Genomic DNA, 18,892 nt, shown 5'->3' on the forward strand with positions numbered 1-18,892 from the left:
GTATTATGAAACTACCTTGCTCTCATGTATAATATTTAGAACCTACATTCAGCATAACTGAGTAGCACATATTCAAAGAAGTTGCTATAGTATTGCTTGGGTGTACAAGTCCAAAGCTTTCAATCGAGACCTTCAAGAAAAAGGTCCTCAATACAGGGAGTCACAGAAGGTTAGGATGTCATATTTACACCTAGCTGAAGAAAAACACAGGCACTTCCAAAAGATAGGACTCTTTATTCCAACCAAAATTCATAAAGCATGAGGAAGAATATTGGTTCCAAAGAACATACAGCAGTCCTGAACTCCTGCATGAGATCACAAAAACATTGTTATTCACAGCAAGGAGTTCCTCCAGTAGGCAGGGTCAGAGACAAAGTTTCAGTGGCAACACCATTGTGTAATTTTGAAGATACTTTGATTCCAGCAAAAAGCCCCACATAGAAGAATGATGGTGATGCAATATTTCAGGAGGTGCAGAAACATGGTCAGAGTGTCAAACATGGTCAAAAGAAGGTGATGCCATTAAGTTACACTGGTTTGGCCTTTAACCCTTCCAATACTGCACGAAGAATAGCTGCAGCTGCTACAGCACCAGGGTCTGGTTCCACTAGACGGGCTGAGCTGATGTAACTGGCCCTGCCTGCAGCAGCTTTCATGTCCTTTGTAGATTCTGCAGCAGCCTCTGCCCGCTGCAGAAAAGAGCAAGAAATTAGTTTAGTACAGGCTATCTGTAAGGCAATAAGGTGCTATTCTGTTTGAAACCATATATCATTAATTGCTCTTTGTACTTTTGACCTCCCTAATCCTGCTGCTGTGCCATTCAGCCCTGTGTGAGAAAAAGCTTTTGTAAAGTTCTGCCTGACAAGCATTTGGGGATTTTTCATATTCCCAAAACAAAGCCTTTTAACAGTACTGCATCTGTATTAAACATTGAAATATTAACTTTGAGATCCAGCATCAATACTTAAGTTGATTAAAATGTGCAAGCAAACAGCAACACAGGTACTTATGCAACTATAGGAAGTGAGAGAATACAGTCACTTTAATCCCTGCAATAAGTGTTAGCTTTCAATTTTGTATAACACACCTGCACGGCTTTGTCCAGAACATGAAGCAGATTAGCCCGAGGATTCTTCAGAGCTCTGAGCTCTTCAGCAGCAGCGCAGAGAGAATCCAGCTATTCAAAAGAAAAGAATCATGAAGTAGACAGTAGTTCTATGAGGGCTAGCAATTAATGATCTTTCATCAGCCATTGTGAAAGGAAAACAATAATCTAATAGAGTTTTAAGCCCTTGAAAGTCTCCCACATTTGCTGAAATCAAATTGCTTGAATTACGTAATGTGTCATAATTTCAGCCATCTTGCACTATTATTTCTGAAGCAGGCAGGAAAACAGATTGTTCTACTATGGGGGTGGAGAGACAAAAAGGAATCCATTGTTATGTAAATGACATATTATTGGACGGAACTATATAGCATTTTTAATATAAAGCAACTAATTGCACTGTGTCTTGCTATCTAGATAATAACTTTACTGAAGACATACGGTATTGGAATGTTTGCAAAAGGCTTGCTACTAATATAAATATTATATCCCCTACTGATCTAACATAGGAGGTTTGTCATGCACAATATTCATCTCAGCCACTGCTTTCTGGTAAAAATTCAAGGTAAGATAAGAATGATGAAAGCTAGCTTTAATAACTCTGGCCACTTTCCACAAATGGAAAGATTTCCTCTGTTAATGGAAGGAGCATTCTGCTCACAAAAGGTGCCCTTGCATGAGTCGGTCATGCCACCAATCAAAGAGGAAACCCTCAAAAGCAAAGGTGGTAGTTGGGATGCCACCAAACATTTGTGGTTGTCAGTACCGTGGTATAATATCTAGCTGCTAATCATGAAGGTCTTACAGTATTAAAATACAAGAAGCCCTAAAAAAGTAGCATAAATGGATAACCAAATGAAAGTATAAACAACTGTGTGACCTGTTACCAGAGTATTCTAAGGCAAGTGTGAAGTCTGCAAACTATGATGCAAAATGAAGCCAGCAAACTAGAAAGTATCATTCTATTACTTCAAGTTAGCACCACAGAAGTAGAAGCAGGTATAATTGCGAAAAATGCTAGGAAACATTACTCACCATGGTTCTGTCTCCAGGTGCAGCCCCTCCATACCTGTCAGACAAAAACGATTACTAGTGTAGTGGCTCTGTCCCTCACTGCCAGACATACTCACATGCAGGGGAGGACAGAAGCAGCAAGAAAGCTCACTGCATATCACATACAATTTCTATGTTGCAGTTATGTGGGGGGGGGGGGCACACTCACCGCATCATGGCTTCAATACCAGCATCCATAGCTATTGACCAGGCTGCCAAGTCATTGTCAATTTTTAGAGGCTTAGCAGCTGCTGTCAAAAACAGTCCATAAAGCTGTATGGAAATATGAAGGTATTTCTTTTTTGACATAGTCCAGTACAATAATACAAGTATCAAATTTAGAACATTAATACAAGCATCACATTTAATGCATTTCGATTTCCATCCCATCCATTCCCCAGGGCAGCAATTTTCAGCATTTTTTGTCTCATAGAACACTGACAAGGTGCTAAAATTTTCAAGGCACACCATCAATTTTTTTGACAACTGACAAGGCACATCGCACTGCCAGTGGGGGGCTCACATTCCCAAAAGCCCAACTAATACATTATCCTCCCCCAAACTCCTGCAGCACACATGTGCACCATTTGTGGCACACCAGTTGAAAATCGCTGCCCTAGGGCATGAGGCAGATGACAACTGGGTAGTTATTCAAATTAATAACATTGTTCTACCAAGACAACAATCATACAGATAAGATCAGGCAGAAATGGTTAAATCCATTCTTGTAAGTATATAACCAGAAATAATGTTTGCTCTTTAGTGATGAGCTTCTTAACAAGAACTGTTTGGTGCTTTTCAATAACATTTCCTTAGCCAAGGCTGATAACTGCTAGACAGATTATTTGATTAGGATCTTCAATGCAATCTTCCGACAAGGAGGTCAGAGTGGTACACACATGGTTTTTCATTTCTATCCTCAGAATTCTATAAAATTAGATGAAGTGACTGGCCCCAGGTCACTTAGAGCTCTGGCCTGTGAGACATTATGCCAACACTGAAGTCAGCACCAGTTGGTGCTTGGCCTCAGCGATGGGAGGACTCGTCGCTGAAGCATCTGCCAGAAAGTATCCCTGCCTACTGGCAGGGAGGCTTTTCGGGGTGGGGGAAGGGTGGGCCAGAGGGAGGATCAGGTCCAAGAAGGAGGCAGAGACATCAGCAGAGTCAGCCACTGAATCCTATGTCCCTCCCAAGCTGTGGAAAACCTATATGGGCCTTCTCAGTTCTGCACCAGCTCAAGAGCTGGTAAAGCTCCATTAGGGCTGCTGGGGCTGGACATGGGGTAAGGGAACATTTGTTCCCTTGGGAGACTCAGGTGGCTGCCCTGGCCCTACAGGATACAGTTAAATGTGCAGACTGTTTCATTTCACAGTGAACTGTTCACTGTAGTAGTCTGGAACTACTACATCTATAAAAATTCCCTACTATTTTATTTATTCTACATAGGTGAAATAATCATTTTCAAATAACTTAAATTGATAATCAAAATGGTTTTATCTTGCACCCTTTGTCCTAATGGGAAACCATGTTCTTATATTATTTGCACACTTTCAAAAGTGTACATATACTTTTATGCACATATACTTTCTCAAGGAGAGTATGTACCTACAATAAAAGGCTCACTGACCACCAATTCCCAACTCTTCACTCCTACACACACATTTGAAGATTCCATTTGCCTTCTTCTCCAGCTAGTAACTGCTGATGGACATCTAAACAAGGGACCCACAGTCATCTGTCCAACACTCACCGCCCCTGAGGAACCTCCCATCTTATCTAGCAGCAGTTTTGCAAGAGCAGAGAGCAGTCGAGAAGGGTCACTTGGCAGAGGTCTTGCATCCAGCCATTCCTGTATTGCTAGACAGACAACATTCACTGGTTAGAAAGGACATCTTCCAGTTGAGACTCACCAATTCTAAAAACTTATCAGCAGCATAAGCACAGGTTCCAGGAACCGTTAACAAAGATATGAGAAAAAAATGAAGCCTGTTTAGCTAAACAATTCTGACCACATATCTCCGAAGGTACGAAACTGTATGGCGCTGAGTAAAGATCCAGCAGAGGCATGTTACTTGTCCTCCTGAATAGAATCAGATCTAGCAACTCTGAAAATGTTATGTTCTTTGAGCCTATTTCCAACACACGATTAAGCGTGTATGTACTATTCCAATGGAGCACCAGAAGAGCAGCTGGCACACTCACAGTATTCTTGCCTCTTTCTGGACCTTAACTATGAGCTTAGAAAAAGTGATGAAATAATGTCTTAAATAATTCTCAACCACCCAAAAGCGAAAATGGAGCAGAAACTAAAGTGCATGAACTATACGCAAGGAGTTGCTGAAAGGGCACTAACCTCTGGCAGCTCGTGCATGTGTGCTGCCACAGTCTCCATCACCTGCAGCACGATCTAGGGCATTGAGCTTGTCCTGTAGGCTCAGTAACGTGTTGCATACAGTGCCTAGAACCAGTTTCATCTTTGGAAAGGCTTGGTCTAAAAGGCATTGGAATAAGTAGGTGATGAGGCATGTCTTCCTTTGTGTAGCAAACAACGATATTGCTATAGTACCTCCCTTTCATGCTAATGAAGCATCTCTGTGTACAAAGCGATAAACTCTAATCACTGGTAACTTATCAGAAACCTGCTTTATAAATTAAGGTCTACCTGACTACCAGCAGCTGAATGGATGAAATGATTCCATTCTACCTATGCCTCCACAATTGACTCTGACCTTCCTTCAAGAGAGAAAATTACCACCACTGGAAGTCGGGATCACAATGAATATGAAGGCAGTATGGTTAGAAAATTCCAAGTGGTAGAAGATGGTTCCCTCCATACCTCCTGCTGGGAAACGCTCTTCTTCCTCTGGGCACTCCTTGGGTGCTACTCTCTCTCTTCTCTGGCCTGATACAGGTACCTTGGCAGGTTGTGACCAGGCTATAGCTGTAGTGTCTGAATCTAAAAATTGAAATATAAAATCATGAGCTACGTTTGTAGACAATTTCACAACACATATTTCACATGAAGTTTTGTAAGAGTGGAATAGAAATGAAAATAAAAGTAAGAATCTCAAGCAATTTTCGCTTAGCAGAATCTATAAGTCTATAAACCCTAGACAACCAAGGGTGAGAATAATAAAAGTAGAAAAGCTGACCAAGAAGAAAGGGCTTATGTTAATGAGATATGGACATAAGCTAATTATTGAGTCATCATGGGCCAGCTGCTAGGCTATTAGAAAATTCTGTTAACACAGTTAAAAGATGCTGCCATTTGGGTCAATGGCCTCAGGAGTAGGAATATGACGTATTCCATCTGTACTGCACTGTAGGAAATGGATGGTGGTTGAGACATGCCATGGTGCTGGCTTGGTGTCCTTTACATTCAAGCTCTCAGAACCTGACTTCTTAAACTTCAGTTCTTTTTCTGTACTACTAAACTTCTTTTCCTAGCCTGGGCAGGAAGGATTAAATTAGTTCTGAATGATTCCTGTAACCAGATCTAGAACCTTCATCCATTAATGGAAGAGTTAGGAGCATCCTAGTCCATCCCACAGTCAATTCTTCAAAAGTCTGCCTCCTAGTGCGTAGAGCTCACAGCATTTGAAACACTGGAAAGTAGCAAGTAGGAAGAATGATCCTTCAGGACTGTATACATATCTTCAAACTCCCCTCTAAGATACAATTTATCCTCAACTTGCAAAGATGGAGAAAAATTGCTATCTAAAAGGAACTTACCAAGGAGGTTCAGGAGTTCATCATCTACAAGTAGAATGGTAAGGGAAACACCTGCCATCTCCAGTGCAGTCATAAAGGAACCAACCAAAGCCCGGGCAATGTGAATGCCCCTTCTTTCTGCAATGACGAAGCAAGGGAAAACTGAGAGGCACTGTTCTGGGTGAGACACCAAAGTGTGAGGGAGATCACAGTCATGGAGGTGCTGATTTGGAAGAAAGAGGAAAAATTTAGAGAAAAAGTCCAATAATTGTGAATATTTCCTGACTTTGGCACACTGATGTCCCAGAAGAACGTCTGGTGAACATATGTCCAATTAAGTTTCTGTGAAGAAAACCTAGTAAGTTTTGATTTTTGTTTGGGAAAGAATTTTCCTCTGGGTCAGACTGCACGTTTTCTAGGAAACATTCCCAATTTTTCACCTTTTTTGGATATTTCCACCCCTTCAGAATCTTCTGTGATGCTTTAGCATTTTGGAAAGGGTGCTAAATCAATTACACATACTAGTTATTGTCCCTTCCTTGTCTTGACTGAGCAGCTTATTAGTTTTGAAGAAGCTCCATGCAGAGAACAAGCAAGGTGATGGCAGAGAATAGGAAGTAAGGAGTAGTATCACTGTGCCCTGCCTCTCCCTGCTTGGCTGCAGCTGAACAGGTAGCGAGAGACAGAAGGTAGCAATGGTGGCATCCACAGCATCTTCCCCTCATGTCTCTCTAACATTGCTGGGGGGAGAAGGGGATCACTGTTGTCCTAATCTTCTCGCAATTATTCACCTAGTGGGAAAAGAATAGAAGTGCCAACCAAAGAAGGGCACTGGAGAGATTGGGAGGGAGTGCTCATCAGTTTGCTGCTCCTCTTCAAGGCCCCACTTGCCATGACACTTTCATGTTGCATCATCAATGGGTCAGCCCTGCCACAAGTGGGATATATAAAGCAGGGTCAATTTGACCTCCCAGCATGGTTTTCCCAGGCTCAACAGTCGAAGCCATGGATGCTCCCTGGGATTTTTGCCCTCTCACTGTATTGCATGTATGAGTGTTATGATCTGAATCTTGGAATGGCATGAAGAAATAGGATAGAGAAAGTACCCAGTTATTTGCATCAGTTTATTTTTGTTTGTCTTTTACCTCACTGCCTGTCTTTGCCAATCACATTCCTTCCCTTTCCCATTTGCCTTGTTTTTATCCTTTCTATTTCTCCTCAGTTGTTCTGAATTTCTGCATTTCAATAAACGTGATGTATCTGTACTGTTTTATGATCAGTCTCAATTCATGGGAGAGGGGGTGGTACTTTGCCATTTCTCAGTGATGTTATGCTACTGTTTAGTTTCAAAGACAGATTTTGGGGCTGTCTGTTAACCCAGGAGAAAAGCTTTCTCAAGGCAACTTCTTTCTGTCTGGGCTCCCTAGCTTTGTTGGTGGCAGAATGTAATATCTTTGGGTTCCTTCCAATTTTATGATTACTATTGAGACTAATCAGAAAATCTAATAAATCAAATGTGACAGATCCTTTAGTTTGAATAAATCACATACCTACATCATAAATGTAAAAAGTGTATAAATTTCTAAGGTATGTGAATGTGATTTCTAAGCAACTAGGCAAACTGGCATTTTTCGAGTTTTGATTTACATGATTTTGCATAGATTTTTTTTGTCACACAAGGTTGCTTTCTATGTTGTTGAACTTACGTATTGGTTTTCAGTGAAGCAGTATACCTGGATAAGCCCCACCATATTGATGCAGAGCTCAATCATCTCCTTTCTCCTATTTTCAGAACAGGAACTTACCAAGACAGGCCACTGCAGATCCAGCCACTACACTCAACTCAAGGTAGGACAGACCTCCTAGGTTGTTCACCACTAAGACAACAGAAGCACCTGAAAGCCAAAACAAAATGGGCAAGATTGTAAGTGACTTACAGAAAATGGGAATCTTAAGCTAAGAATATTAAACTACCCATTTAAGATTGTTGTGAAGAGCCTTCCTTGTTTCTGAACATCTGAGCTAACACATGATACTACTGATCAGGGTTCCCCAAGCACTGCATATTCCAAATGACTACTAGGATTGGGGTAGAAACTCACCACATACTGGTCAGTTCAGTGTTGTAGCTACAGCACAGGTATAGAAAAGTAGGTACACGTAAGTGGTTTCCAGAGTCTCCTACTCTGGCAAGAACAATGCTGGCCCCAAGATTGTTACTCACCAGGCCTGAGTAATAAATGCGAGGCATTGGAGGGGTTGGTCATGTGATCCAGCATTATTTTGACTATCTTATCTGCTGTTGTGATCTGTGAAGAGGGCATATATAAGTGGACAGTCTTGCACTTTCAAACTTACAAGAAGAGCTAACCCACTTACCTTCATTCTGCGTACACCTGCTTCACCATGGATTCCTACAAAAAAGCAAAGCATCAGCAACGTAATCTTCCGTGACTAGCTCTTTTCTAAATAAAAGCAGGCTTACATTAAAGACATTAAGTAATAAAGGCCTAATTATTGGTGGATTAGGATACAGCTAGGTATATACAGTGGGACCTTGGTGTCCACAGGGATCAATTCCAGGATAATGAAATCCACAGCTGAAGGACTTCAGAATACCTTCGGATGCAACTGGAAGCTGTCAGTGCGAACCAGAAGTGACTTCCAGTTGTGTCCAGGAGGGCTTCTGATGCTCATACATCAGAGACAACAGCACTTCAGATTCACTATTATGTCTGAAGAGATGGACAGTTAAGCAAAGCTGGCTATGGATATGGTTTTCCAAGACAAAGGGTACCTAGCTCTAAAGAAACAGTGCTAATGAGACCAAGGAAATGGATGAGCCAAAGTAAAAAAGCATTCTCACCCAAGCCTAGCTCAAGTTCATCTTCAGCAAGCTGGAATGTGGGTCTGGATCCAGGGACACTGCAGGGAGACAGACTCACCCCAAGGGTGCCTAGGGAGAGAAAAGAAGTCTTCACTGCATACAGATGTTTCAACATTCAGACAAGAAAAGAAACAAGTGTTTTTCATGCAGTGGACTTTATGTGGTGGACTTTGGTGCGGCAATGGTTATGTTCCAACCGCTCTGGAGGCGTTTAAGGGAAAGGTTCTTTATGGCTCTCCCGTTTGGTATAAGGCTATTAACCAACCACTAGAACGCATTCAAGCCTCCTTTTTATGGAAGATTTTGGGTTTACCCAGGTGCGTTCCCTACTCGTTTCTGTGTCTCAAGATGGGGTTAATTTGGCTAAAGACGACTGCATGGCTAAAATTACTGAAAGTTTGGTTTAGGATTTTATTTAACCCTACCTCCTCTGGTCTAAAGCACCAACTATTGTCGGATTCAGTCTTGCCATTAGAGATCACTGATCTTCTAACCAAATTTAAGTCAATAGGGCTGGAAACTGTAGAGCTAGGCATGATTGGTTGTGATGCTGCTTACAGAATCGTCGAAGAAAGAATTCTTGATCTTGAACAACAAGAGCTGTTTAGTGCCGCCAGAACCACATGCTCTCCAGTCTATCTCCATGTTCCAGTCAGTTTTGGGAAACCGGCCTCCTTCTTTTATCATCTGGAGTGCCCGCAGGCTCGGAGAGCATTCACACTTTCAAGATGTAATGCTCTTCCATCAGCCTTGTTATTGGGCAGGTTCAATCAATCAATCAATCAACAGTATTTATATACCGCTTTTCCCTACTCGGAGAGGAAATGCAAGTGTGGTAGGGATTGTATTGAGACTATACCTTTCTCTACTGCCCACTACATGATGTTCCACGCAAGAAATATCTAGGCCCATTGTTAACTAGGATGCAGGGCTGGGAGGACTCAATCATGCTTCAGTCTCTCCTTTCCACACCTGACTCTGAGACCCTTGATAAGGTCGCTTCCTTTTTATCTGGTGTAATTGCCAGGCAGAGCTCTGGGACTCTGGGCAGTGTGTGAGGAAAAGACCGATGTCTATGTTGTGTTGTCTTTGTATATTTTTGTTTTGTTCTTTCTCTGTATTTTATGACAATAAAGGTCTTACTGAACTGAACCGAACTGGACTTTGGTGCAGAACTTCAAATGGTACTAGAATACTATAGTACAGTGGTTCTAATATCATGGCACAACCTGATTTTTCAGTGGGTTGCATGCCAGCAATACCCGAAAGCCACAAGGCGTTCTGGGACATGATACAACCGACAAAATGGCTTGCATGTCGGCGCTACCTAGAAGCTGCAAGGCATTCTGGGGCACGCCATGGCTGATGAAGTGAGTTGCAGTGGTAAAAAGATTGAGAAGCACTGCTGTAGTGTGCTTGGAGATTGAGAAAAGTGACTGAAGAACATCTGCTATATAATAAACAGAATTACACAGAAGTATCTTTTTCATATGGATCAGTAATTTTTCACCATATATTCACTGCACTACAAACATCTCTAAAAAATTCAGAATGAGAGCCAGCATACTCCTGCTAGACTACTTAATTTACCAAGTAAAGTTATGGTGTAACCTGGGGCCAGAAGCCCATCCCTAGAAAACTGAACACTTACGCATTGCTCCTGCAACAGCAGCAACTTTGCGAACAATTTCATTCAAACCAGCACCTTCCTCAGCCAGAGCCCCAGCCACCTAAATATAAACAACTGTGAGAAAAAAATGCTACATTGATGCCTTAGTTCAAGCATGACAAAAGATCACCATTAATTCCCACACCTAATACACTCAAGCCTTGGTATTTGCGGGAGGATGGAGGTTTGCTTGGTTCTAGGACTCCCTGTGGATACCAAAAAATTATTAAATACAATCACTTCAAAAAATTTTTTAAGTGTCCCTTTATTGCCTGGGTCAAGGAATGGAATATGAAAGCATTTAATTACTTCCATATTTCATTATTCAGTGAGAGGAGAAAGGTTGCTTGCATTTGTAATCTCTACAACATAAAAAAGCAGTTTTTTTTGCTGCGTGGGGATTGGAGTTCGCCCTATTCTAGTTTGTTCCTTTATCTTTTGTTGTTGTTAGTCTGGGTTAACAAATACTTCCAAACTGCACAGCCTTGAGACAAGGTCAGTTTCAGTTGGGGAAATAGAGGGAGCCCCTCCCTTCAGGAAAACTTCGCAACCTGACCTGCCTGCCTAAGAAGTAGGAGCTTCCCAGATGCCAAGGACCGACTGTGCCATGGAAGCAGTTCTTTAAACCACTATTTATTTTAAAGGGATGCATTTTTCCCCCCTTATCCAAGGACCAACAAATTCCTTCAAATTTGTAGTGACATCCATGTGGAGTCAAATCCATGTATAACAAGGGTGGACCTGTATTAGGAGGACACAAACAGATGCTTCAGCCTCAAAGGAGAAGCAGAACAGTTATGGCTAAGGTGTGACTCAGTTACTAGCACTGGCAGTGTTTTGTCTGCAGTATGTCATTACTTTGTGCACCATAATTGCAGCTGGGTTCTCACCCCATGTCTATAAAAAAACACCCACAGTTATTAATTATACACACTATCAGCTCAATAGTATGCTTACTCAGAAATAAGTCCAAACAACAATGCAGTCATATAGACCAAGCCTATCAATGTCTACCCAGAATTATATTCCAAGGCAGGCAATGGAACTTTACTCCCAGGGGCGTGCATAGAACTACAGTCTAACACAAGAGTGCATCTGACAATATTTTACAATTACAATTTAACACTCTCAACAAAATTAAATGTAATCTAAAAGAAAATTGAACATCAACGCATATATAATTTAGGCTAAAAAAGTTGTCTCCTATCAAAGAATAGATGAACTTCATAACAAAAATAAAAGTCTTCCTCTTAAAACTATGAATTCATAATATAAAGATTTACGATACATAAAATCAATAAGGAAATTTATTTTCATAATGGTAACAAAATCATTTTTGAAAATTGAGTTTCTAGCCTTCATAGTTGTAAAAATATACACTCAAAGAGTATGGGTTATGGTGAAATCCCAGAAGCCAATCAAGTAATGGGTAAATAAGATCTTCAGTTGCCAGGGAGCAACACCAATTCAGTGCCCTGCACAAGTCCTTGCAAAAAAAAAATTATACAAAATAGCAACAAACTATTAAAATATAAAAAATATGCATAATTAATACAACTATATGATCTATATTTGTCTTAGAATCTGGGTTATTAATGGCACAGAATTGTTATTTATGAGCAGTGTGTACAAAGATTACCAAACATGTTGTTACTCAAAATATTTGGTTGAGATAATCTAAACTATGATTATGGACAAGTCTGCACCAGCATCTGGCTCACATGCTCTCCCTTCCTCTATTGCACTCAAGATAAGGAGATTACAATTTTCCAATTTTGAACTAACCACAGTTCTAAGTAACCACTCCATCTACACTCAGAAGACTGCTGTTGGTTCACCATGATTTGATATCTTGGTCTGTTTTAACTAGCCATAGTTTGAATCAACCACAGTTGATGTGCTCATGTAAAAGGGAACAATGGCTAGTTCAAAAGTGAATGTGGAAAATTTTAAACTCCTTTGCAAAAAACCAGAAATGCCTGCTAAATTGCTCTGGCAGGCATTCTGAGTCACGGGGAGGCTGTGTGTGGAATCCCCGTGACTCAGAAGACCTCCCGGATGTGACCTCCTCTGTGGATTGGACAGTGGATTTGATTATCTGCAGGGGTTCTTGGAACAGAACTTCCACGGATGCCAAGGATCAACCTGTACCTTCCCTTATAACCTCAGAACTAGACTGGAAAATCAAAACATCAATTTTTTTAATTTAAAAGATTTCTATACCACTTTTCCAATGCTAATGTGGTTCAAACAAATATAATAAAATATAATAAACCATTTTGGTAAAAACAAATTCTTCTGTGCTGAATATTTCAGAAAAACCATTTACAGGTTCAATTTTGTTATGCACGGATTTATTTAGACAAGGATTTGATTCACACAGATGGCCACTGCAAATGAGAAGGAATGTGCTGATCCTTGGAAAAGGGAAAAAAATGCATCCCTTGAAAATTATAGTTTAAAACCTGCTTTTCTTAATGTTGTAGAGAGTCAGTCAAGCAATTACAGGAATAACCTAATCATCCACAGATTTTTCTATCTGAGAAAGGCCCTTACACTCATTTAACAATAGCCTCATTAATGCGAGAGAAGGCAGTTGGCTGACAATCCATCAATCCTTCTCTCTCTCCACGCACTTAGAACAGGTTCACTTTGAGCCAGCGACCCTCCCTTCCCCCTGAGCAGTGAAAGAATGATAATCACTTTGCTCTGGGTGAAGGGAGGGGTGTGGCTTGGAGTGAAGCCTTCCTAAGCACCTGGAGAGAGACTGACTGATGGATTGTATGCCTCTCCTGTCCTACATCACAAAGGTCAGCAAGGCTGTTTTTAAATCTCCTAACCAAGGGACATTGTTTTTAAAATGGATTTGCTTTAATTTGATTTTTGCCATCCACTGAGTTCTGGGAACGAAACCCTTGCAAATAATGAGACTCAACCTGTACTTCAGAAAAATCAAATTTGTAGTACATGAAGACCATGGGCATTTTATACTGTACATATTCTTAGGCCTCAAAGAAGCTTCTAGACCTTGGAAGTACTATTCTGTATTATGGCTCTAAGTCAATGTCAAAATTGGCACTGAATGCAAGAGTAGACAACTCCTACCTTATGGATGAGCACTGTGCCACAGAGACCTCTCCTGCCAGCCTTCATTTCTGTGGTAAAGGCAGCATCATCTCCAATAATCACCATCTCCACAGCAGCTCCTTCTGCCCGCGCCTGTTCCAGTGCCAGACCAAAATTGAGACGGTCCCCAGTATAGTTCTTCACTATTAACAGTGTCCCAACTAAAGAAGAAAGAAGAGTTGAGTTCTCAGGTATCCCTTATTTAGGAGAGATGTTCATAAATCAGAAATACTGCCATACCTGCTCCAGCTTGTCTCACTGCGCGGATCGCTGCTAAAATGCTACCAACTGCAGGGGAGGTAAATACTGGACCAGCCACCACTCCAGTGAGCATTCCCCTCCCAATGTATCCTACAAAAAAATGGACAGGGCTGTATCATATTTTACCAGAAGAATCTCACATCTTGCTTACACTCTAGTTCTGCTGTGTTCAAACAACTTCAGCCATAAGAATCCTCTGCAGCCAGAATTGTGGCAAGGATTTCACATAATGTCAAAAAATATTGCCTCAAAGAATAATCTCTTTTCTTTGTATTCGTGAAATGCCACCGTTTGCTGGGGTGGAAGAAGCAAGACTAAAACACCATCCCACATACCCAGAGCTTCCATAAATTGTGTTCCACTAACCTGCATGTGCAGGTTCATGTCCTGATCCACCACCAGAAATCAGAGCCACTTTGCCCTCAACATTCTCTAGATCAGAACGCAGTGCGACTCTATGCCCCTGTAGCAACTGAAGAGTAGGATTACAGGCCACTATTCCAGCCAATGCATCATCTGCACAACTCAGAACTGTGTTCACTAGCTTCTTTGAGCCCTAAAAAAGGGAAAAATGACAAGGTGGTTCACACATGTGCCCCTACACCAGTGTTCCCCATACTGTGAGTCAGGACTCACCAATGGGCCGCGAGCCGATTGTGATGAGTCATGAAAAGTTTCTGAAATATTTTTTTAAAAACTCTGTAAGCACCCTTGCCCATTTTGAAGAAGACAAATGCAGCAGCAGGCAATCCAATTGAAGAGACCACTCTTGTGGATGGAATGCTAATTAACCCCTGCTAATTGGGTAAGAGGCACTTTTTCAAGTGGGTGCTCCTTTTTTTAGCAGGGGGAGAGTAACTGGCCCACCTCACCCCAGCACTGTCTGTTCTAGTGGCTGTCTGCTGGTATTCCTTGGCATCTTTTTAGATTGTGAGCCCTTTTGGGACAGGGAGCCATTTAGTTATTTGATTTTTCTCTGTAAACCGCTTTGTGAACGTTCAGTTGAAAAGCTGTATATAAATACTGTTAATTAATTGTTAATTAAAAATGCTAACCTGAGGTGTGGATAAATCTTCACACCCCCAAATTAAAAAGTCACATTTTCTGATTTTCTTTAACCAGTTTCAGCCTTTTGTCTGACCTGGAAGTTCCCAGCTGCTCATCGTGCACTTCTGTTCAGTCTTCTGGGTACCCTGGAATGATTATAAAGCAGTGGTTCCCCAACTGTGAGTCAGGACCCAATTTTTGGTGGGCTGCAAAACTGACAGGGCAGATTAGACTATGTGCATCAAGGGTCAATACAAGCTGGTATGGGGGGGGGGAAGCACTGCTGCCTAATCACCATTACAGCCACATTCCTTGGCATTCATAAGTTAGGCAGCAGCAGCCTTTTAGGGCTTATAAAGTTAGATGGGTCTCGACAGAGTATCATTTTAAAAAGTGGGTCCCGGTGCTAAAAAGTTTGGGAACCGTTGCCCCACACCAGCAGTTCTCAAACTTTTGTGTAGAGTTTGAGCTGCTCTAAGTGTTTGTGGGGACAAGGAGATGGTAGCAACATGATTGGAATTATTGCGCTGCCAGCGGGGACCCAGGGGTTTGATTTCTACTCACCCATCTGTTGAAGCATCCAGAGGTGAGTGTTCCTACAGGGTTCTGTACCTGCAGGGTTCCCTGTACCTCAAAATGTTGAAGAAATTCAATCATTACTCATTTTCAGTTTCACGATCACAACTTGGAAGCGGGTTGCAAACACATTTCTTTAACTTTTTGATATACGGGCAGCCCTGCAGAGGGCTTTGCGGGGCTCCCTGCACCCCCAGACACTGCAGCAGACAAGGGTGAGTAGAAAGCAAGCCCCTAGGTCCCTGTTGGCAGCACAAACGTTTAAATCACATCTCCACCATTTCCCCCAGCCCACTCCTTAAAGGGGCAAAGGCAGAGCTTATCCAGCTGGGACATTGCAAGGCCCCAGTTTGAGAACCTCTGCCTTACAGGGTTCCAAATTTGCAATAGGATGATCTACAAAGTAGTTTTGGATATTGCAACAAGTGCTTACATGCAGATGCAACAGAAGCACGATTCAGTTGTGTAACTTCTGAAAGGAAATTCTTGTAAGAGAGACATGCATATTGCATCCATTACTTGGGCTTGCACCTTTTCTCCTGTCAACAGAATGTTACAGCGAAGGTACTAAAAGGCCATGTCTTTTGCACAACTATTCATGCAATAAAATCTGAAACTGCTTTCTGGAAAGAAGCAAACTGGACCCAGACTCTAGTTTCAGCACAGCCCCATGAAGACCTTGACTGAAGAATAGTCCAAAAGCTGGAGAACCATAAAATAACCAAAAGGTTCTTAACTATCCATGAAAGAACTATTCTTTCACAATAACAGAAAGTGCAGCAGTAGTAAATCAAACTAACGAGAGCAGTACCATACAAGGCCTCATCATCCAGCTCCTACTGTCTCTCATTTAAGATATTTTCTGTTTGTTTTGATTTTCATTCTACCCTACCCCCAAACCCATTGCTGCTGTGATATAGTGGTTACTATATGACACAAGCATATGATGTCTCTCCTGTAGCTTCCTAGTGTTAAAGAACGACAGACTTTTTATATTTAGAAAAGTGACAATGAGATCTGTGTCTATTTTCCAGAAGGCTCTAGATCAGTGGTTCCCAACCTTTAGGAGCTCAGGGACCACTAAGGCAAAATTTTGAGACGGTAGGGACCACATGCAACCCCCCCACCTTCACACACAAAAAATACAATTAAATTTGTAATACATAAGAAGATTATTTAATAATTAACGTGATGGTTGTGCTTGCATTTGCTTCACTAGCTGTGAAAGTCTTGGGTTTACATGGAATACATGGAACACATAATAATCCCCCCCCCCCCCGCAACTCAGAGGTTTTCACACCCACCCAATTCAATCTAGTCTCTTTTCCCCCACACCAGACCACATTACGCACAGCCCTTGCCTCTTTTAAGTGTGGAAAAACACCTCAAAAAGGGAGAGGGTAAGCACAAGGGGATTATAGACAAGTCATGCAAGGTAGTTAAATGAGCCAACAAAAAGCACACACATCCCTCCACAGTTCCTTTTATTACACAGCCCTGGCCCTGCCCCCCCCCCCACTTGTGAGTCCAGAGTCCTTAGGAAAGTGTTCAACACAATTTAGGCAGGTGGGTCCTGAAGGAGAAGAGACATGTGAAGGAAGTACCAACTCAGAGACACATCTCAGAATGGCTGCTGCATGCCTCAGGAAGAAAAGTCCTTTTGGTGTGCACTGCAAGGTCTTTAGGGAGAAAAAGCCTCTCTTCACTTCCAGTTCTAATTGCTGTCATGCTCTAGCTGTGGACTACTTTGGTTGGAGCTAAGAGAGTATGAGCAAGCCTATAGGTAGGCTGCAGCCACAAAACAACAGCTGCCTACTCTGCCATTAGTCTGTGGAACTCCTTGCCCCAGAATGTGTTGATGGTGTTTAGACTAGATGTCTTCAAAAGGGGATTGGAGAAATTTCTGGAGAAGTCCATCACAGCCACAGTGTGACTAACAGCCCCATTCTAGGCATGTCTACTCAGAAGTAAGTCTCATTATACTCAATGGGGCTTACTCCAAGGTAAGTATGCATAGGATTGCAATCTGAGAAGATAGGGAACTGGCCAAGTGTGGGGTGGGGGAGGGCTCCCCATGCACAAAGCTCCTGCTGCTCTCTGAGGAGGAAGAGTCAGGGGTTGCACCTGCTGTACTTGGCTACGGTGGTGCCTGTTCTGCAACTTCTGGGATTGCTTCTCCCCAGATGGGCAGCTTGCAGTAAGACAGCAGAGGTGCTGCCTGTTTCCCTCTCCAAAAGGGGTGCCAAAACTTGGTTGCCTGGATCCCTTGCTCCACCCCTGGGAGATAGAAGAGCACATCCAGGGGGCACAATCCTGCCAACTGGGGAGGGGGTACCAGGGCTGGGGGTTGAGCATACTGTTTCTCCCCTCTCCTGCTGCCACACTGCCTCCAACTCCCTTCTTCTGTGTTCCCTGGCCAGCTTGGAGTCTGGACTCCCAGGGAAATAACATCCAGAGAAACCCACTCCCAGGGAAATCCCCCCAGCCAGCCATGCCTTTGGGAGCCTGTTCCTTCTCCTCCTCCTCCTCCTCATTACTCTCATTCCTCCCCTCCTCAGGCCCCCCCACCTCCTCCTCCGGTGGCGGCCTTCAGATTCTGGTTCTCTCTGCCAAGAGAACATCATTCCTTTCTCCAAAGAGCTCAGGGCAGAACACACAGCACCAAATCCTATGCATGTCTACTCAGAAGTCAGTCCCTCAGACTCAGTGGGGCTTACTCCCAGTAAAGTGTTGATGGAATTGCAGCCTCAGAGCCCAATCCTATGCATGTCTACTCAGAAGTAAGTCCCCTTAGAGTCAGTGGGGCTTACTCCCAGGAAAGTGTGGAGAGGACTGCAGCCTGACAGCCCAATCCTAGGCAAGTCTACTCAGAAGTAAGTCCCGCTCCTCACCCTCCAAGGGGAGACCGAGGCTCACCTGCATGTTGTGACAGCGAGCGGCGACTCTCGCGGGCTAACCCTGGAGACCTGCGAGCCTCTCGCACAGCCGGGGCGCCGCCTGCGCTGCTGGAAGAAGAACCGTTCAGAGGCTGCAGCGCTGGCCCCGAGGCGAGCGAGCAGGGACAGGGAGGGCGGGGGAGGCGGCGCTGCCCAGGGCCCACCGCGGACTCTGACCCAGGCTCCGAACTCCACCGGGGCGCAGCATGAGGAGCACGCGCGTCCCTCCTGATGAGGGTCGGGGGGTGGAAGAGCCGATTGGCCGAGAAGGGCGCGCGCTCCAGCCGTTGACTGCACCAGACTCCAGTCACGAGGCGCCAGGGGGGCTGCAGAAAGAACACACGGACCACGTGCACCGCACAAAACGCGCGTGCGCGGCTCTCATCCACGTGATTCGCCGAGCCTTCGCGCGTCTGAGCGTTTGTTTCCTTTGGGGTTTTTTCACTCCCCTCCAGGCCACCGTAGCTCGACGGCCGCGCATGCGCAGAGGCCTTTCCCCTCGGTCGAATCTACCTCTCTCT

The 18,892-nt window shown here is 43.2% G+C and overlaps 1 protein-coding gene across 2 annotated transcripts; it reads right to left on the reverse strand.

Moving 5' to 3' along the window:
- Nucleotides 1-214: 214 nt before the first annotated feature.
- Nucleotides 215-18,772, reverse strand: TKFC (triokinase and FMN cyclase). Of its 2 annotated transcripts, XM_066611278.1 has the most exons (17): nt 18,352-18,772; nt 14,179-14,368; nt 13,792-13,902; nt 13,531-13,712; nt 10,408-10,486; nt 8,736-8,825; nt 8,249-8,283; nt 8,094-8,178; nt 7,675-7,764; nt 5,891-6,007; nt 4,995-5,114; nt 4,512-4,649; nt 3,909-4,015; nt 2,328-2,431; nt 2,141-2,174; nt 1,088-1,177; nt 215-689 (listed from the first exon to the last, which is right to left on the reverse strand). In XM_066611278.1, exons 1-17 carry the CDS (start codon nt 18,355-18,357, stop codon nt 528-530), a joined length of 1,740 nt encoding a protein of 579 aa, XP_066467375.1. In that variant the 5' UTR covers nt 18,358-18,772; the 3' UTR covers nt 215-527. The 2 variants fall into 2 exon arrangements, with proteins under 2 accessions (XP_066467375.1, XP_066467376.1); XM_066611279.1 differs by lacking the exon at nt 14,179-14,368.
- Between the last annotated feature and the right edge of the window lie 120 nt (nt 18,773-18,892).

This window comes from Tiliqua scincoides, chromosome 1 (assembly GCF_035046505.1).
Source record: "Tiliqua scincoides isolate rTilSci1 chromosome 1, rTilSci1.hap2, whole genome shotgun sequence".
Taxonomy (NCBI): domain Eukaryota; kingdom Metazoa; phylum Chordata; class Lepidosauria; order Squamata; family Scincidae; genus Tiliqua; species Tiliqua scincoides.

Excerpts from the sequence above, each read along its gene's own strand:
- TKFC (XM_066611278.1), bottom strand. Across the intron at positions 7,765-8,093 it reads GCATTTATTACTCAGGCCTG|GTGCTTCTGTTGTCTTAGTG; the intron begins GTGAGTAACAAT and ends TTTGGCTTTCAG. Across the intron at positions 4,650-4,994 it reads AGAGCGTTTCCCAGCAGGAG|ACCAAGCCTTTCCAAAGATG; the intron begins GTATGGAGGGAA and ends AATGCCTTTTAG.